The sequence below is a fragment of the Sorex fumeus genome, unplaced genomic scaffold, assembly GCF_029834395.1.
Source record: "Sorex fumeus unplaced genomic scaffold, SorFum_2.1 ptg000072l, whole genome shotgun sequence".
NCBI lineage: Eukaryota > Metazoa > Chordata > Mammalia > Eulipotyphla > Soricidae > Sorex > Sorex fumeus.
Genome location: NW_026606129.1, coordinates 58271499 through 58293443, shown reverse-complemented (window position 1 = coordinate 58293443; position 21945 = coordinate 58271499). Strand labels below are relative to the sequence as shown.

At 37.1% G+C, this 21945-nt stretch overlaps 1 protein-coding gene across 29 annotated transcripts in view; it reads right to left on the bottom strand.

Annotated features, from left to right (window-relative positions):
- The window catches only part of SLMAP (sarcolemma associated protein), a 146148-nt gene that overhangs the window by 18168 nt on the left and 106035 nt on the right, over nt 1–21945 (bottom strand). For 18 of the 29 annotated variants that reach the window (XM_056129917.1, XM_056129915.1, XM_056129923.1 and 15 more), the window contains 5 exons: nt 15739–15798; nt 8154–8234; nt 7788–7847; nt 3183–3305; nt 971–1045 (listed from right to left, as the gene is read on the bottom strand). In XM_056129917.1, the coding sequence (XP_055985892.1) occupies nt 971–1045; nt 3183–3305; nt 7788–7847; nt 8154–8234; nt 15739–15798 (399 nt within the window). The remainder of the gene's footprint in view (nt 1–970; nt 1046–3182; nt 3306–7787; nt 7848–8153; nt 8235–15738; nt 15799–21945) is intronic. The other 11 variants (XM_056129933.1, XM_056129931.1, XM_056129934.1 and 8 more) reach the window with 2 other exon arrangements.

Genomic DNA, 21945 nt, shown 5'->3' with positions numbered 1-21945 from the left:
CTGTGCTATCTCTCCAGCCCCGACTCCTCACTTCTGAACTGTGATGACTTCGTATTTAATATCTTCTCCCTATCTCTTAAAATATAATGAATAAATTTAAATAACACTGATTTCTTTTTAATAATTAAAATAAATAAATACTGCTTTAAGAATTTCACAGTGCGTGTGCTGGAAAGATAATGCAAGGGTAAAGTCACTTGCTCTGCATGTGATCATACCCAGTTCACACCTGGTACAGTACTGTCCCGAGTAATCACAGACCTGAGAGTGGCTCATGATTACTGCTAGGTATGGCCCCAACCTCCAACCCCTTCACTTCCTTAAATCCTCCTCCCCACCTTCACAGAAGAAATTTTATGATGGGAAATAATGATCTCTCATGGTATTTCACAATTATAGTCTCACAATACCAAGAGAAGCAACTTGAATAAAAACTTTGATAAATAGGGGTCTTTCTGGTCATTCCAGCAATGACCCTATGATAGCCTCACAAAGAGATACAGCAAAATGATAGGTAGAAAGGGCAGTATTCACCAAAAAAATGGTGGCGTAAAGGACTATAAATGTATTGTGTGGGAAGTATATAATTTATTTTGCAATCCAACTGTATTAATAACACTAGAAATAATGACACCAACAAGCTCTGATGCACAGAGCATTCCAAAATCATTTTCTATCCCAAACTGCCTCCATGTTAATTCATATATAACCTAAAAAGTGAAGTCTCAACAAATTTATATCTTCACCCCGTTCTTCCTACTCCAAGTGTCTGCTTTAAAATCTTCCCTGTGTATTTTAAAAGAACAAACAATCCACTAACAACACAGTTAGAATTTCAGATTTTAGGGAATAACCAAAGTTGTGAAAAGTGGGACCCCCTTCACACTCCTTTCTACTTTCCATTCCTCTTAAGCCATCAAGAAAAGCAACAGAAAAGCAACAACCACAAGAGTCTTGGAGTATTCCATACCTTGAAGAACCTGTATTTGTTTAGTAGATTCCTCAACTTGATTTCGATAGGCTTTTCTTTCTTCTTCCAAAAGAGCTAAAAGTAAAACACAATATATCTAATTTTATTAGTTAATGTAAAGTTTTCATAATTTATTAGCTGGAAATTTCTAAGAACTCCCTAAATTTCACTGAAGGAAACAAGTTAGGAGAGTATGCATTGGCAGTATTAGCAGTTGAATAGCTTTAGGTTATAGGAACATAAAACCGTAGTAGATGATGAATATCTTTCATCAAGAAGTAGAATCTTCTAGGTCTGTATTACCAAGAAAAAAATGTGCTATTATTTTTGTGGAAAAAGTTTTCTTGATAATTGTTAATCAGCACATTGAGCTTAAATTTAAAAAAAAAAAGAGGTCAAACAGAGAGCTCAACAGTCAGTGCATGCTTGGCACAGAGGGGCCCCAGGTCTCGGGTCAGAGCCCTGGCATCACAGGGGCCCCAAAGCACTGCCAGGAGCAACTCCTGAACACAGAGGTGGCAGTAGTTCCCAAGCACTGGCAGGTGTGGGGCACCAAAATATAAAAGAAACTGACAAAAGGAAAAAAACCTCCCTAGGGGCTAGGGAGATAGCTCAATGGGCTGGAGCACATTGGGGAAGCCAGGGTTCAATCCCAGGTCACCAAAGTACCAGTGGGAGCAATCCCCAAGCAAGATGCCACAAGTAATCCTTGAGCACTGCTGGGTGTGGCCCCCAAACAAAATGCCCTCAAAATAAAAACACTGGAGTGATAGCACAGCAGGAGGGCGTTTGCCTTGCACGCAGCCAACATGGCCAACCTGAGTTTGATTCCTCCGCCCCTCTTGGAGAGCCCGGCAAGCTACCGAGAGTATCTCGCCCGCATGGCAAAGCCTGGCAAGCTACCCGTGACGTATTCGATATGCCAAACACAGTAACAACAAAGTCTCAAAATGGAGACGTTACTGGGCCCGCTCGAGACCTAAAATCCTCAGATGCTATAACCAACCATATAGTAAACACTAACAAAATAAAAGTTTTTTGCTAAATATTTTTCATTATAATTAAATGAATTAGTGGATTCTTCTCCAAAATGTTCAACTAAGTGAATGCTAACTCTAATTTCTTTAAGAAACAGAAAAGCAAAAAAAGATTCTGAAAGTTCCCAGTTATCCCTGGGATGTGAATCTTTCTCCGGGTCACTAAAGCAACCAGAGAAAACATAAGGACTCCATAGGGTATTCATATTCACTTTCTCCTCATTGAAAGACTTTCCAAGGTGCTAACTGATTGCAATTAGGTGGTTTCTATGGATGATATGGCGATGTAAGCACCTGCAGCTGTCAGCATAGGCTCTACCAGCCCAAGACACAACAATTAAGTGCACAGCTAGAAAAGAAAATGGTCAGGACGGAAAGATTCTATACTGTCACCCTGTCTGATTCCTTCAATTTACTGATAAATACACTGTAAAATCATTGAGAATATAAATGTCCCATTTTTTAAACCAAAAAACTGTCACTGTATCACTGTCATCCTGTTGTTCGTCGATTTCCTCGAGCAGGCACCAGTAATGTCTCCTTCGTCCTAACCCTGAGATTTTAGAAAGTGCCACATTCCAGGCTCTTTCAGGGTCAGGAGAATGAAACCCATCATTGTTACTGGTTTTTGGCATATTGAATATGCCATGGGGAGTTTGTCAGACTCTGCCGTGTGGGCAGGATACTTTTGGTAGCCTGCAGGTTCTCCAGAGTAAGAACCAGATAATAAGATGTCTATAAAATCAACAAACATTGTAACTACAATTTAGAAATTGATGTGTTATTTTTTCCTTGTATTGTACTTAAAACACAATTAAGATCTTTTATTGGTATAAAATAAAACTGGTATAAAATAAAAATAAAATTGGTATAAGATCTTTTATTGGTATAAAATAAAACTGGTATAAAATAAAAATAAAATTGGTATAAGATCTTTTATTGGTATGTCTTTGGGTCCTCATATCAACAATATGAACAAAGTAGAGAGATTGTTCCTATTTCACGAATTTGGTACTAAGTTCAAAGTGGTGAAGTGAAATGTCCAAGATCAAACAGCTAATAAAAGTATGGATCTGAAACAAGATACCATGCCTCTGGAATGCACATCTGGAGCCATTCAGTTACATCATGTTGCCTTCATTTCCCCTAAGGAACCAAAGTAATCTTGATCTCACCTTGAAGTTCAAAGCATTTTTGTTTACTTGTTCTAGCTAGCTCCTGGGCTTCAATTAATTCCTTGCGAAGAAGCTGAATTTCTTGTTTTGCCTCAATTTCTGACTGTCCACCTTGCAAGTCATCTGACAAAAATGTTTATTTTTAAAAGCAAAAGTTAGTATCACACAGTAACTACAACCCAAGATTAGTAACCACTTTCATATTTAATATAGTTAAATAATATTACAAATGAGTTAAGTAAAATGTAGAAGCAGCTTATATTTGGAATTTTCTTTTACTCTGACAAAAGAAGTACCGTTAGATCTATATTAGTAATTTATTGCTATGGCACTAGTAAACATATTAATATATGGTAAGTTACACATTTCATTAAAGTAGAGTTAATTTAGGACTTAATATTCAGCAAGAAAAGTATACCCTATTCTTTTATCAATTTTGAAATGTGATAGCAAATCAGAAGACTTACTTGGAACTTGAAATGCAAAAGCAAAAACGAGCTTTTCTTCAAGAAAAAGTATTTTAGCATGATTTCCCCAGTTATGAAACAAAAACTAGGCTGAAAGGCTCACTATGCTCACTTCATCATCACGTATTCGCCAAACACTACACATAATAACAAATACATGCTGAATCATTAAGCAATGTAATAACCTAAGCTGTTTATACAAATAAACTCAACGTCATCTCTCAAATATGTGCCCTTTCAACTTTTCTCATCTTTGACTGCACTCAAATGTTTGCTACTAATATTACCTGAAATAAATGCATTATATGCTGGAGGGATAGAATAGGAAGGCCTTTGCCCCGAACGCAGCAGACTCTGGTGTAATCCCCAGCACTGCATATACATCCCTGAGTAGTAAGAGGAGTAACCTTGAGCACGGAGTCAGAAGCATCAGACCCGGGATACTGGTCAGGTGTAGTCCAAAATTAACCCCCAGAACTAATTAATTAAAAAATAAAAACAAATGGGTCTAACAGACTTGGTTAAATTCCAAGCACCACTAGGGGTCACTCCTAGATGACAGAATAGCTGGAATAGCTCCTGAACACTAAACTGAAATAAATGTATTACTACGTAGGTAATATTCTTTGAATGCATTCTATCTTTTACTTTGGTTTGCAAGGGCCTCAGCTATAGCAACCTTTAATTCATTAAAAAAGTGCTAAGAGCAGGGTCTGGACTGATAATACAGCAGGTTGGCAATTTGCTTTCCATGTGGCAGCTTGCTGAGGTTCGATCCCTGGAAACCCTGACTGTCTCCTAAGCACCAGGAGACAAGATCCCTGAGCACTGCTGGGTGTGACCCAAAACCAACCAAACAAAAGTGCTAAGAGGGGCCAGAGAGACTGCATGGTGTGTAAAGCAAGTGCCAACCAGGGTTTGATCCCTGGTACCACATATGGTCCCTCAAGTGCCGCCAAGAGTAATTTCAGAGCTCATCCCTGGCATAAAACCAAAAGAAATCCCTGTACACCACCAGTTATGACCCATAAACAAAACAAAAAGTGCTAAGAATAAAATTTTATGATACAATCATAAAATCATCTATAATGCAATATACTTTTTCCATTTCAAATGAAAAAAATTTAATTAATCTATGTCAATCTACCAATTTGAGTTTCAAATGACTCTTGGTAAAACTGAGGGTACAGAGAAAGAGCATTTTCTAGTGACAGGAGTACCGTGATAGATACGATAAAATTTTTCTTTCAATACCACAGGTGGCAACTACAAAGGCCCTAGCAGCCTGTCTACAGATAAGGAAAACAGTCCTTATTTTTAAACATATCTAGAAGGTAATCATGATGTCTATATCTGATTTTCAAGCAGCTTAGCAAAAACAAAAGAAACAAACTACATAAAATCTTTGAGTAGGTATTCTCCTTGTTAGTTGTATGTTAGTAAGTCTTATCACTTTTGCCATTTGACCTAAATAATCCTTTGTTCTGGGGACTGTCTTGTGCACTGAATGTTATTAAAAATAAAGCAATTATCCCAATGTACAAAATTAAGTATATGGATTTTATTATAACTATAAAACCCAACTGAGATCACCTAGAGCACTGCACAGTGTTTCTCAAAGGTTTCCAAAAGTGGCCCACTTCTGGGGGTTTGGGCTCAGGGTTGAGGGGGGGAGAGAGCAAGAGACAGAGACAGGAAACATCCCTTCTGAACTTTGTTTTCTTCCCATCCTACCAGCTGGCCCCATAGCCTTCTGCTGTGGCCCTCCATTTGTGTGATCTTCCAACTGCAGCTCTCTTGGAAAATCCTGAGGATCCACGAGGGAACTATCTAGATTACAGCTTTTAGTTTTTCTTTCTTCTAAGAGGTTATTTTGCTTAAGCTTTATTCCTTAAAATCCTACCCACTTAAAATGTATTTTCTATACTATTCCACGAATCTCTAAAGGCAGTTAACCTTATAATTTACTTGAAGAAACCCAGGAGTCCATAATTATTCACATTATGGATTTTATCACTATATTCCCACATCATTTAGAATATATCTCTGGTTTGTTGTATGTGCTGGAAGTCAGTCAGCTACTGAATTTACAATTTTGACCAGATTGAGGTTCAGTCTTTTGTCACTGAATATGTGATATGTGGTATGACATTCTTTCAGGGTCATTTCAAATCTTAATAAAGTGCAAATTGCTTTTCCTCCCCGTCTTTCAAAGCAAAAAGAAACAAAAAACATGAGCATATTTTTTCCCTTTGATTCCTACTGGCAACAAACACAAAGAAGCAAGTTAACATCTATCTCCTATCAAATTTTATTAGAAACTCCTTAATCTCCAGACTTTGAAACCAGTGGTGCCCTTGGCACAGTTTTCTAAGTAAAGCAAACATGTACTATATTCTACTTGGATTACAATTATTTTTTAAAAATCTTTTTTTCAGATAATGATTTTAAGCACACAGAAATTTTATGCCACGTTACTATTCCTTTATAGGATTCCAGAAACTGTAATAGTTTTAAATGGTTCATATTTCATGATAAAAATAATTTCTATGAATTATATCTCATAATGAATGCTTGGCTAAATTTTGCTAATTCTAGATGATTAACATGAAGAGCAGCATATTACAATTCTAAATAAAAACTGGATGTTTTTCAAGAGGAAAAGAATAAAATTTGAGAATGTTTCAAGAAGCATAAAGTTTCAATGAGAAAAATTAATGGGCTAATTAAATGTTGTTCCTATCTATAGCTCCAAAGATTAACAAAGTGGTCTAATAATATGTACTATTCCTTTGAAAGAAAAGCCTATTAAAACCAATTACATAAAATTACAAAGTTTAATCACGTATAATAAACTATCACTCAATATTCTAATAAGTATCAATGAATGAATTTTTTTTCCATTCTCCTAATAAAATACTCTAAAGAATGTATATACAACTGTTGGAAAAGAATAACAAAGGATCAAACAACCATTCAGAGTTATGGTGTATTTTTCTTAGAGAATTGTGCCTGGGTGATTTTTTTCCGTTATAGGGTTTAACAACCTGATTGGGACTTAATCATATCATTATATAACTAGGAAAACAGCATAGTAATAAAGGTTTGTAAAACAAGACTTCTTTACGTGATACTAAAGCACAAGATCTGGACTCTGATTCTTTAAGATATTAGTCAAAAGCAATGGCACTTCTACAGAGAGAGTTTTCCACAGGCTACTTCTGCTGTTCTGATTCTAGAGAGCTGCCTGGCACTGGTCCATGACTAACAACATGTTTAATCTAGTGGCTAAAATTATATCAACTCTTCTATGTGCAGTACGAAAATATAAAAGAGACTGAATGCTAACAACCACAGATTTATCAGTTAGCACCCCAAAACACTTTATTTTTTATATTTTTGTGAAGCAAGATAGAACTTACTTAGAAAGCTATATGGGAAAAGAAAGAGTGAAGGATGTGTTCAAGAGAGAACAATGGCTTCTCCCAAGTGGAAAAGCAAGCAAGCAAGATACATTCAAGGGAAACATGGGCTTGAAAAGCAAGCCAGACACTTTATTTAAAAACTATTTTATAAATGCTCATTTATTTCTTACTCATTTAATTCTAAACATTTAAACATTAAGAAATAAATTACTTAGAAGTGAGGCAAGAAAAAGAATTCATTACTTGTACTTTTTCTGTTAACCCTATATAAAATTCTTCAGCTCATACTTTCTAAGAGTTTCTTAAGTATCTGAGAATATTTATCAAAAGATGAAGAGGCCCAGCATTTATAACTGTTACCATATAATAGTAAAGCAAATAGGAAGTTCTTTCAAGAAAATATTTTAATCTTTTCAAAGTTTATATTAAAAGAGATCATAAGTTTCAAACAGAATAAATATGCAGAGAAAAGCCCACAGCTGCATCACATACCATTACTGCTTTTCCCTTCATAATCTTAATTGATCCAAACTATTTTATAATTTAAATATTTTTGTTTGAAACACCAACATTTAAATTTTTAAGTTCTACTTAAAAAAAAACTATCTTAATATTTTTGACTAAAATTCAAAACTTCACACAACATATAAAAATGATTTTGGTGGTGAATTTGAGACTTTGGTTTAAAATGTCATAGAACATATTAACAGTACCTTTCAATAGGGCCACTTTAGCAAGGGGTTCGTTTAGGTCTTGCTCATCCATTTGGGCGTCTTCAGGAAGGAAAAATAATTACAAAAAATACTCAGATTTATCAGAAGGCTATTGAGACCTAAATAAATAACTGAATTAACTCATATAGCTTTATATAAATTATTATAAAAGAATTTATTCAGCTACTGCATTTAAATAGTTGAAATAGTTCAACAATATAGCAAAGATTTATGGAAGTGAGTTATTAAACATTGCTTTCTGCCCCACACAAACTGAAATCTCCATCCACATTAGCCTGCATACTTCAATAGCTCCATCAATAACATTAACAGCTGCAGATTTGTAAAAATTAGATGAAAACTTACCTGTAGTATCGTCGCTACTTTTTTCCTTGCTTGGACTCAGAGTATCTGATAAGTCAGATTCCTTTGCTCTTGCCTGGTTTTCTATAAAGAAAAAAATAAAAGTAGAATCATTACAATAGCTTATATTTGAAAAAATTGCTTCAGGCTATGAGTGTTCTAAATCTACTGGTATGCAAATTACTTTTAAAATTAACTGAGGTCACTGAATCTCTTACTTCTTCACCACTCTAGTCCAAAATGGAATGCTGGTTGTTATTACACGTAGCTCATATTAAATTATAATGTGGATCATGTCTGCTGTGCAGAGGGCTGGGGCTTTTGTTCAAGGCTGTCCACTTGCCAACTGGAAACAAAAATGAAGCAAGCTTTGCTAAAATATTCAGAGAACTGAAACAAATATAGCAAAATTCCCAGGACAATGTGGACACTGTATGAAGATGATGACAGCAAATGGCTCTATAATATAAAAACACTATCCAGATAGCCTTCATAATATTTATATTAATACTCTAAATAAAACCATGCTATAAAAGTAACATGTAAAAGAATATAACTACCTGAACCGCATTGCGAAAAGGTTCTACTTTTTATTTTCCACCTGGTTTGCGGGTTTTGGATTTTGGTTTGGTTTTGGGTCATATCCAGCAGTGTTGGGAATTGCTCCCAGCAGTGTTTGAGGGACCATACGTGCTAGGATCAAACGTGTACCTATTGAGTCATCTCTGGCTACAAACCCTAACTTTATTATTTTTTAAAATTATTTGTACGTGGTATGATGCCTAAACCAATGGATCCTTGATCTAGTGTCCATTGAATAGATCTCAAAAATCCAAACTACAAGTTCAACAATTTACTAAAGATGACTGGCAATTAATTAGGTCCTGGACTGGTACTGGGCTGGTCTCTGAACTGGTAAAACTATGTATGCCAGAAGTTCTTAATTTTATATGACCAATTCTTTTCAAAAGAATTTATTCAACACTCCCCTAGAAATATTACTAAAACAAATAGAAAGCATCTCCATTGTACCCGACGTCACTACTGGCCCCCTAGATCATGCTAACACTACTTGAAGGGGGTGGGGGCTGTTATCCATTTTGAAGAAGACTGGTGTATTTACTATGGCATTAGTATAGCATTTATAGAATGGTTATTTCACTCACCATAACCCAACAGCACTGCTCTCTGCCCCAAGATTTAGTCATAATCTGGTCTCTGCATTAATTTCCATATTAGCTTTGTTTTTAGTTTAGTCAGCCTCTTTACATGAGGCTGTCTGCTAACATCAATGTTTTTCCTAACCCCAACGATCCTTCTCTACTTGGATTATTCATTCCACTAGATACAGCTTAGGCCCCATGTAAGGAACTTTTCATCTCTCTAACATGCTGCTCCTTTACTGTATCTTCACTGTGCTACATGTTTTTGATTAATCATTTCAAAATTTTATATCATTGTCTCGCTCTGTATGTATGCATTGCTATAAATTATTTCCTCAAAATATAAATTCACTATACTATATAGATGGATACTTTGCAGTACTGTTCATTATGTAATGAAACAACACTCAAGATAAGTAGATTTGGTGGGAGAGGGACATCTTTGGCAGTACTCAGGGCTCCTGGGAGCTATGCTGGCGACAGTGCCTGTGCAGCAGTGGGGGCTGATGGTTAAGGGCCTTGGTATGCAGTACTGCGAGTCACAGGTGGCAGTACTCAAGGAGCCATGAGGTACTGGGGAATCAAACCTGGTGCTTTGCACATGCCAGGCAAACATCCCAGTCCTTTGAATTACTCCTCTCGCCCTATACTTAACATTGTTATATGTTAAAAGAACAATCTGCATATTATGCCCTATTAAGATGGAAAATAGCTACACATTTAACAATGAATTTTTTTGTTAATGTTTAGGAGGATTTACAAAAAAGAAAAATGATTATTCTAGCAGTAAAGACATAATTGACATTTATTATTCATTTTTGTTTTGGTGCCACATCTGATGGTGCTCAGGGCTTACTCCTGGTTCTGTGCTCAACAATCACTCTGAGCAGCTCTAAGGGAACTCTATGTGGTGCCAGGGATTGAACCAGGGTCATAGGCATGCAAGGGAAGTACTTTAACCTCTGTATTATCTACTTCTTCAGCCCATACTTCTTTCTTTATTTTAGTTGCTGGAGGGTAAGCTACTCCCGGAGGTACACAGGATCATGCAGCCATTCTGCAGTGCCAAGGATCAAATCAGGACCTTGAATATGCAAATCATGTACTCTACCACTGAGCCATATCCCTGGTCTTTGACAGTTATTTTCTAAGATCTTACACAGTTAAAAATTATAGTGAGTATACAGTTTATCATCAACACTAAAAAGCTATTTCAATTTTTAAATCCAACATCTAATACCATTATTACCATTAAAATATTTAATAAAATCTTAAAATACACCTTCTTGTGGAAAGTTATAAGGAAATACTCGGGTTTTCAAAATTGGTAATGAATTACAAGCAACTCTGGCTGTTTTGGTTACTGCCACTGGAGTTGAAGGCCAATGCCAAGAGATAGGGAACTTTGATTACAAGTGAAGTCACTGACTATGGAGGCCCATGGGAATCCAATCTGTGACCAATAAGCATTCATTGTGAATGTTCTAGTTTTGATCACAAAGTTACAGTCTAAAAAATTTAATCTGTATATAGATAGAATGTGAAACACTGGGGGAACAGAAAGGAAAATTGAAAAGTTGATTCTTTTGATTTTAATTTTCTTGGAAGTTTTATCAATCAAGATATTAAATTAAATCAAGAAGAAAGTATTTTCAAAAGTATTATTCTGCCTTAAAAATAACTTTTACATTTTATTTATTTATGAGAGGAATGTGCTACACCCAGTGGTCCTCAGGGGCTATGCCCGGTCTTTGCTCAGGGATCACTCCTGATGGTGCTCAAGAGACCATATATAATGCCAGGAATTGAACTGGGTAAACTTCATACAAAGTAAACACCTTGACCCCTGTACTATCTATCTGGTTTTTCATATAGAACTTTCATATTTAAAGGATAAGCCCAGAAGTTAAAATTGCCCAAGGGAGACAGAGAGACTGCAGAGGAGTAAAGGCTTTTTCCTTAAATACACTCAACCCTGGTTTAATCCCTGGTACCTCACACAATCCACCAGCACAGAGTCAGGCTTAAACAAAAAAAATGTTCAAAGGAATCAAATGTTCGCTCACTAGACTATAAGCTCCCTGAGTATTTATGGAGGGGTTTTATACAGGCAGGGGTTTTTGTCTGTTCTTTTTTAATCTACTATATAAAACAATACATACATACTCCAAGAAGAGGATGACTGAAAGCATTAATCTACTTTAACAAGAAGAACATTAATCTATTTTAACATGCTAAATTTTTAGCATGTCAGGTAATGGTTCATCATTGTGTCCCAAAACTATACATAGATGGTAAAGTATAACTTTGTTTTGAATTATACCAGCAATGCTCAGGGGTTACTCCTGGCTCTGCACTCAGGAATTACTCCTGGTTGTGCTCAAGGGACCATATGGGATGCAGGGGATAGAACCCAGGTCTGCCGCATGGAGGCAAGTACTCTCTCTGAAATACTATCACTCCGTCCCTAAGCATAACTATTTTTTCCACAAAATATGTATTCTTTACCTATGAAGCAGAACTCAATTTTCTAGTGTTGTCACTGTCACTGTCCTCCCTTTGTTCATTGATTTGAGCAGGCCCAGTAACATTGTGAGACTTGTTACTGTGTTTGGCATATTGAATACGTCACGGGTAGCTTGCCAGGCTTTGCCGTGCGGGCAATATACTCTCGGTTGCTTGCCAGGCTCTCTGAGAGGGGCAGAGGAATCGAACTCGGGTCGGCCATGTAGGCCACATGCAAGGCAAATGCCCTACCCGCTGTGCTGTGCTCCAGCCCTTTCTAGTATTAAAAAAAAATTACTAGTGGTTGATTTTCTTTGCATTCTAAGATACATTCCAATAACATATAGAAAGAAATAGAAGAGTAGTGACCAGCATTAATACCAAATCTGTTACCAAAATAAGGAGCTTAGAAGGTATCTATTTTCACTATATCCTAATGCAAACACAATGATGGCCTAAATAAACACATTGGCTACAGACCCCATCCGACATCAATGAAACCATTACTTGCAAAGAAAGCAAGATTAAATATCAAGGTAGGACAAGAGAAATAATCTGATGGACAATGACGTATACATAAGAATGTTTCCTTAAATTCTAACAAAACATTGCAAGATAAATACTCCCAATTCCACTTAGCAAATGAGAAAACTGAAAAATCAAAGAATTAAAAAAAAAATCAGTTGACCGAGAGCATAAAATTACTGCTGTATTGAATCCATTAACTAATGAATTCAATACAGAATTGAGGAGCCAGAGCGACAGCCCAGTGGTAGGGTGTTTGCCTTGCACGCAGATGACTGGGTTCCATCCCTGGCATCCCATGTGGTCCCCTGACCACCACTAAGGAGTGATTCCTGAGTGCAGAGCCAGGAGTGACCCCCTGAGTATTGTTAGGTGTGACCACGTGCCCCCCCAAAACAAAACAAAACAAAAACAAAAAAACCAAGAAAAAGCAGAGATGAATTCAGTTGTCATACCTACTTTCTATTTCCATCCCAAGCTACTGTAAACATATAATGTCTGTAAGATGAATCAGAGCTCAAATAGAAAGCATATGCAGTCTGCATTTGATTAGGTAAAATATCTGACAGAAATACTAAAAGTTGTAATAGCTGGTAGTTGGTAATTTCTAGTAGCTGATAGCTTCAATGCAGAGAGAGAGAGAGAGAAAGAGAGAGAGAGAGAGAGAGAGAGAGAGAGAGAGAGAGAGAGAGAGAACGCGTGCAAGAGAGAGCAAGCAAATCCCCTTCCTAACATCATAAGTGAAAGCATTTTAAAACTGGTAATACAAAACTGTAAGATAATAATTTAGCCAAATCCAAAAGAAAAATCTTTTTTTTTTAATCTTTTTTTTTTCTTTTTGGGTCACACCTGGCGATGCACAGGGGGTTACTCCTGGCTCTGCACTCAGGAGTTATGCCTGGCGGTGCTTAGGGGACCATATGGGATGCTGGGAATCGAACCCGGGTTGGCTGCGTGCAAGGCAATCGCCCTACCTGCTGTGCTATCCAGTCCCCTTAATCTTTTTTTAAAAAAAGAATAATTTTTTTTATTGAATCACGATGAGATACAGTTACAGCTTTCATTTTTATGATTTTTATGCATTTTATTTTCAGGAAGTAGTGCCCAATAGTTCATCCAAAAGAAAAATTTTTTAGAGAAAGAGTTAATGCATTCAAAAAGTCACTTATTTTAGCCATTCTAGATTACAAGGTCTTGAACATCTCTCTGTATGTTATTTTATTTATTTATTTTTGCTTTTTTGTGTCACACCTAGCGATGCACAAGGGTTACTCCTGGTTCATGCACTTAGGAATTAAGTACCCCCTGGCGATACTCAGGGGACCATATGGGATGCTGGGAATCGAATCCGGGTCGGCTGCATGTAAGGCAAACACACCCTACCCACTGTGCTATCACTCCAGCCCCTCTCTCTGTATGTTAGTGAGAAGTACTGGTATAGGACTACTGAGAGAAAAGTCTCTGAGCATATACAACACGTACTGCATTGTAAGTAAATTTTTTTTCTTTTATTGGAGGGGTTGGGGGTCCACAGCCAGTGCTGGGTACTTGATCCTGGTACTATCTATCTGTTCTTTCATATAGAACTTTCATATTTAGAGGATAAGCCCAGAAGTTAAAATTGCCCATGGGAGATAGAGAGACTGCACAGGAGTAAGGCTCTTTCCTTAAAGAGTGGTACTGTGCTGGGGTACCATGTGGTGCCAAGAACAGAAATGGAGGGTTTGCTGCATGGAAGGGAAAGACTTCAACTCTCTGACCCTGTATTATCATTCTTAAACAATATTTTGTTTACCTGAAGGGACTTGCTTGCTATAATTTATTTCATAATTATAGCAATTATTGTTGAACACTTATATTTTACTTGGGTGACATCTGGCAGTGCTCAGGGCCAGGAATATGGGGCCCTGGAGGGTCACTCAACAGGGTTATGCAGAGAGGGTATTTGGTGTTAGGTCCTGGGGATTTAACTCAGCATATACTAGGTACATGTGATCTACCACAAGTTCTCTCTCCTACCACTCTTTTCACTTTTAAAACAACACTGAAATAAATTACCCTTGCACATTTGTCAAATTTGTTCCTAAGATTAAAAACTTGGAATTGGGAATTCTGGATAAAAAGCATGCTCTTACAAGCTTTTGATACATATTTTAAACAAAAGTTTTAAAAGGAAATCAGTTAAGACTGCACAAATATTTTTTCAGTAATGACAGCATAAAATTTTAAAGAAATACATTCTAATTCAGACTGCATTAAAACAAAGCAATAAGGTAGCAGATATTTTAATTAAATAAGTGCTTTATTTTTTTTTAAAAGAAGGCTCAACTTCCACTTCAAAGTGTTGCCTATTCAACCAACTAATCCAAATATGTACTTAGGTGGTGGAGTTAAAGCTATTTTAAGTCTGTTCTCATCTCACTTTAATAAGATGAATAAATTGCCATATGTACTAAAAATAGCTCACCGTTCTGAAATTCAATGCTTGTTTGCCAGAACAATATTGGCGATTCATATTCTATGCATTCTTTCCCCAAATATGGCATTTCCCATGCACAAATTTGAAAATGGGTATTATCGGATATCTGAAATAACACTATCCTTTTGAATATTTTAAAATGCCAAATGTATCATATTACTTTCATAAAACAGAGTGTATAAAAATTGAGTACACCAAAATTCTATCATTGATCAAAAATAAATGTGACTCTAGTTTTAAATTTTATGATAATATTCGATGAAAGTCATGAAAGAATAGTGAGAATACATGACTAAATTTTGGGGGCTCAATTTTCCTAATGTATAAAAGCAAGCTGACAATATATTGCTTTGAAATTCACTTTTCTTCTCTAAGTTTGACAACTGTAACAGAAAAGAATGAACAGAATAAACTACCTCAATTATAAACTATTCATTACAAAATACAGAAAGATTCTACATACATTTAAAAAATAAAACTGAGAAGCATAATTAAGAAAATATTAACTATCACAAGGAATATTAAAGGTTCAAGCCCCCAAAGTTAAACTAAAAGCTTTTTTACAACCATTGTTTCATAAGAGATTATTTTGTGTTTGATTATTCTGAGATCAAAGCTGAAAATAATAAATCTTTGTTATCTAACAAAGCCCAACTGAAGCATTAATGTTAAATACATATATACATATAAACCCAATTAAAAAGAAACTTTCCAATTAATATACTCTTCTTAAAACAGAACTCCCAAACATTTCATAGTATCATCTAATACTATTACTTGGATATCATTTTGTGAGCTATAAAAAATATAATAATGGTTTAAAAACTATGTCCTTGAAAATATACACTAACCTTCATTATCCGAACGAGCTGTCAAACCCCACAGAAAATTTCCCACAGAAACTCGGAAAACAAACCTTTTGAAAGCTTCGTTTCTTCTACCACTTTGGTTAGATGCCCCTCCGCGATCAGCTTCTCTGCCAAAGAAAATAAACGTTACTATCCAAGCCCAAACCAAGTAGCATTTCCCCGAGCCGGGCAGTGTAACACATTCCATGACCAAATTTAAAGATGATAACATTACTCCCATGACTAGGCTTGGAAAAACCTGAACCTGGAAGAAGAACTAAGAGAACTTGAACTACAGTAGAGCAATTGGGCTGATACAGAAATCTGGGGGGTAGGTGGATAACTTATTTGCTTGTTATTTTCTATACCTATGAACTTATTTTAAAAAGCAAAACTTAAAAAACAAACTCAGAAGAAACAAAGCAACCCTCTTTCAATCAAGCATGGTAAGCTGAAGTAAAGGAATTTCTCAGACAGCATGTTATTTAAATAAAAATATAAATTATGTAATAATTTACCTTTCCCTATTGGTAAAATACAGCAAAAATCCCTATATGTTTCAGTAAAATGAGCCATTTTAGAAGAGCTAATTATAAAAAGAAATTAAATTTTTTTTCCTTTATGGATGGAGGGATTATCCTATATAGTGTAATGGTCTTAGAGTTTACTTATTTGGATTTTATATTCTTCATTTAGGAGGCTAATTTATTCTGTATACCTCTTATTTAATGATTCCCTTCAATTTATAATGTTGCCATATGTAAAATAACTTCTCTATTCCCTGAGCACTTAAATCACTGATCTTGGTCTACACACACCACTGAATCTGCTCCAAGAAACTATAGCCTCCTATTTGTCAAAATCCATGACTCTTTTCATAATTTTCATTTCATATAAGCTCTTTGCTGCATGTGGTACTGTTTGCCTGATCTTAAAAAAGTCGTGTACAAATTTAGACAAATTAAAAAAGTGATTAGTTCTCTAAGATATAGAATGTTAGCTGTTCTACTCATCCTCGATGCTACCTACCCCATTCTTAGAAGCAAAAAATCTTAAGTCATATTTTATACATTCATATTTCTAAATCATGTATTTTCCCACCACAGACAGTATTTCACAACAATTTCTTATGGATGTATCATCCTGATGAGACTATTTGTCTCTGTATTACTGTATTATTTATATCTGAATCATAAAAATATGCTGTGATTGTATTTCCCTTCTTATATAACATTTAGTATTTTCTTGAATTTATAATGATTTTATCTTATTTTGTATACCTGTATCAAGCACAACTGAAGTTCTTACAGAATCAAACTTTCGATATTATCAAACATCAGGAAAACTGTCCCTCAAACCTGTTTTCCCTTCCTCCAACCTTTTAATCTCCCTATTAGAGCCTGCTTTATCTTGTGTTAACATTTCCCCTTTATTCTAAATCTTCCTTTTCTTGTCGTCTTCCCTTGTTTTACATTATTATAAACTATAAACATTATAGAGTAATAATCTAAAACATTCTACTCCATTACTCTTGACCATTTCTTGAAAAGGAATAGATAGAAGAAAAATATTCCTTCGAAAATAATAGTATTCTACTTTCATATTTGTCTAATGTGACTGGATACATTTTTATGGCAGTCAGATTTCTATTTGTTTGCTTTGAATGGCAGAAACTTTCATGCTCAATAAAACCTGGTTTGTCCTAAACTTTAGGGCACCTGAGAGAACTGCGTTATTTCAACTCCTCAGCACTGAGAAAGACCCATGTGACTGGTTATATCCAGGGAAAATTATTTATGCGGACAGAGAATTTCTGAAGTCTCTCCATTCTCTTGCCCTATAAATCCTATGGTGAGAAGACAACTTGAAGTGCCAAAAATCGCTGTTAGATTTCTTAAGTAACCTATGTTTATCTTCTCCATGGATGTGTGACATCAGTAACAAATAAATAATTATTAAACCATTAAGATTTTGTAATTTGTTGCCAAATTATCATTTAGTTTAATATGACCAATATAGTATAAAGTCCTGTATTTCTCTCTAGTAATTAAAAAAAATATTTTCTTTACCCTGGTTCTCTTAAAGTTAATATGACTCAGCATGTGGCTTTTTTTTGCTTTTTTGGATCACACCCATTGCTGGAGCGATAGCACACACAGCCAACATGGCCGACCCGAGTTCGATTCCTCCGCCCCTCTCGGAGAGCCCGGCAAGCTACCGAGAGTATTCGATATGCCAGACACAGTAACAACAAAGTCTCCAATGGAGACGTTACTGGGCCCGCTCGAGCAAATCGACGATCAATGGGAGGGCCTTTACCTTTACCTTTACCTTGGATCACACCCAGCGATGCTCAGGGGTTACTCCTGGCTTTGCACTCAGGAATCACTCCTGGCGGTGCTCGGGGGACCATATGGGATGCTGGGAATCGAACTCCGGTCGGCTATGTGCAAGGAAAACGCCCTACCCACTGTGCTATTGCTCCAGCCCCAGCATGTGGCATTTTGTTTATTTCATTTCACTTACTTTTTGCCCACTCTGACTTTACTCAGGGCTTACCTTTGGAGGTACTCATGGGACCATTATGTGGTGCCAGGGATGGAACTAGGATTAAATATGTGCAAGGCAACTTTCCAATCCACTGTACTATCTTTCTGGCCCAGTATGTGTTCTCCTTTCTTGCTTGTTTTTTGGGGTTCTGGGCCTCACCCCCCAGGCTTACTTCTGGCTGTGCTCAGGGATCACTCCTGGCAGAGGGGACCCTATGTGATGCTGGGGATTGAATCCAAGTTGGCCACAATGTAAGACAAGTGTTTCACCCCCTGTACTATCTCTTCAGCCCAGTGTATGGTCTTTTAACAGTATGAAATCACCACCTCCATTGTTAAAAATATTTCATGACCCCAAAAGGAAATCTTCTAAATTCATTAAGAGTTTACTCCCTGGGGCTGGAGCAACAGCACAGCGGGTAGGGCATTTGCCTTGCACGCGGCAGACCCGGGTTCAATTCCCAGCATCCCATACGGTCCCCTGAGCACCGCCAGGGGTAATTCCTGAGCGCAGAGCCAGGAGGAACCCCCGTGCATCGCTGGGTGTGACCCAAAAAGCAAAAAAAAAAAAAGTTTACTCCCTCACTCTCCCCCTCCCTGCCCCCGCCCCCCCCCCGCCCCACACACACACAAAGGAATTTACTTCCAGGGGGCAGGAGAGATAGTGTAACAGGTTACTACATATGAGGCCAACACAGGTTTGATCCTTGCACTGTATATGGTCCCTCAAGCATCGCCAAGAGTGAGCCCTGTGCACTGTTGGGTATAATCCCCCCCAAAAAACCAAACAAAATACATAGCATCCTTATCTTGCTTGTTTCATCCATCAAACTTATTTTTCTGAAAAAGTTAATACTCTTTTGAGGTGGGGGGTGGTCACTATCAGCAATGCTCAGGGGTCACTCCTGGCTCTGCACTCAGGAATTACTCCCACCAGTGCTCAGATAACCATATGGGATGCTGGGGACTGAAATCAGCTCAGCTGCCTGCAAGGGAAGAGACCTACCTGCTGCACTATCTCTTGGGGACTAAAAAAACCCAGTTAATACTTTTTAAGGGTTTTGTTTAAGGGGGCTCAACAGACTGGAGCATGGGCTTTGTGTGCGGAAGGTTCAGTCCCAGGCACCTCCTCTCCTAGACCAGTTTTTTTTTTATCACAGTTATATGATTTACATCAGTATTAATATTTATGTTTTAATCGTACAATGTTACTGCATGCCACCTAAGTTCTTCTACCAATAACCCTAGGTTTCTTCTCTCTTTGCTCTCTTCACACTGGTAAGCTCAGTTCTGTTGACAAGGTCTAATGGGTTGTTTTCATTGGTACCTGACTGCTGCCTTGTTTGTCTCTTTATATTCCACATTTTAACATCATACGGTATTTACCTTTCCCCTTCTAACTACAGAGCATTTAACATGATACCCTCTAATTCCATCCAAATTAGAAAGAAATACAAGCTTTCATAGTTTCTATGCTCATTGCAGCACAATGAACATAGAAGTGTCTATATCTTTTCAAGTTTGGTGTTTTGTGTGTGTGTGTGTGTGTGTGTGTGTGTGTGTTCTTGGGACAGATACCAAGAATACTGGCTCATATACTTGCTCTATTTTCAAACATCTGAGAAGGTTCCTTACTGTTTTCCACAGAGTATAGACCAGTTTTTCATTCCCACCAACAGTGAGTGATACTTCCTTTTCAAAGCATCTCCACCAGTACAGGCTGTTTTCATGTTTTTGATACATTCCATTTTGATACAGCCACACTGGTTCAGGCAGCGGAAAAGGCACTGGAAAGCAATTTCTTTCTTTCTTCCTTCTTTCTTTCTTTCTTTCTTTCTTTCTTTCTTTCTTTCTTCCTTTCTTCCTTTTTTTTTTTTTTTTTTGCCTTTTAGGTCACACCCAGTGATGCACAGGGGTTACTCCTGGCTCTGCATTCAGTAATCACCCTGGAAGGTGCTCAGGGGACCATGTGAGATACTGGGAATCGAACATGGGTTGGCTGCGTGCAAGGCAAACGCCCTACCCGCTGTGCTATCGCTCTAGCCCTGGAAAGCAGTTTCTTAAAAATTTAAATTTATGTGATAATATATGGGCTGAAGCGATAGCACAGAGGGTAGGGCGTTTGACTTGCACGCAGCCAACCTGGGTTCAATTCTTCTGCCCCTCTCGGGAGAGCCCAGCAAGCTACCGAGAGTATCTTGCCCACACGGCAAAGCCTGGCAAGCTCCCCATGACATATTCGATATGCCAAAAACAGTAACAAGTCTCCCAATTTGTTGTGAGACGTTACTGGTGCCCACTTGAGCAAATCGATGAAAAATGGGAGGAGAGTGCCACAGTGCTACAGTGCCATTCTCAATGGTGTGAGATGATATCTCATTGTGATTCTAATTTACATTTGTCTAACAATCACTAATACAAGTTTTCACAGTTTGTATGAAACTATGAGAGTTAAACACTCTCTACATGTCTGTTGGTCATCTGTATCTGTATGTCTTCTTTGGAGAACTACTGTTAAGCTCCTTCCCATTTTTTTTTTGTTTTACTGTTGATATTTTTTAGTGCTATGTGTGTTTTGAATATTATTACCCTTTCATCAGATGATGTGATATTTCTTTCATTTCAGTAGGATGTCTGTTTTAGCTACAGTTTCTTTCACAATGCAGCTAAATAGTTTGATAAAGTCCATTTATCTGAGCTTTTATTTTCTTTGCCAAGGGAGTCAAATTATTAAAAATAATTCTTCGGCAATACAATGAAGAGTTCTTTTCCTTGATGTATTTTATGGATTCAGGCCAAATATCAAGGTCTTAATTCCAATTGAATTAATTTTTGTATACAGTGTGAAGTAGTGGTTAGAGAGTAGACCATTTTCATTCTTTTGTCTGCAGCTAATTCGTGTTTCCCAACGCTATTTGTTGATGAGGGTTCTCTCCCTCTACTTTATACACTCTGCCTGTGTGCTGTACATTAACTGTTCACATACTGGATGGTTTACTTCTGGGTTCTCAATTCTATTCCACTGGTCTGAAAATTTGTTTTTATTCCAGTACCACATTGTTTTGATTACTATAGTTTTTACTGTGAAAAGTCAGGGAATTCTATGTCCACCCCATCTTTTTTTCTCAAAAGTGCTTTGAGGACTGGGGTGGTAGTACAGCAGGTAGGATGCTTGCCTTGCATGTGGATGACTGGGTTCAAAATCTGGCATTCCATATGGCCCCTGAATCTGCCAAGAGTGACCCCTGAGTGCAGAGCCAGAAATAAGCCCTAAGCAGTACCAAGTCTGGTCCAAAAACAAAAAAAATTGCTTTCAATATCTGGAGAGTTTTAAAAAAACATTTATGCTTCTTTCATTTTTAAAAAATCTATTTTCTATTTCTCAAGAGATATATTTTCTATGTGCTCTTTGTTTTTATCTGTCCTTCTCAATAGACAATTTCCTCAATAGTATGTGATCTTAACTGTCTCTTAATCTTCAAGGGTGATGTATTAAAAAGACGATAACATTCTGAGTACATAAGCAGGGTGTGCTACCTACAAGGTTGTGTGCAGTGGCAGTTTGCAGGGAGTCTTTCAAATATCAGTATTCTTGTGGTCTGATCCCTCGAGTAGAATCTCTAAGCTCCTTTTGGGGGAGTATAAACCACAGTGGCCAGCATCCTGGTTTACTATACTTTCTGACCATGTAATTCTGACTTCAGGCCAAAGAGAGTACATGTGTGG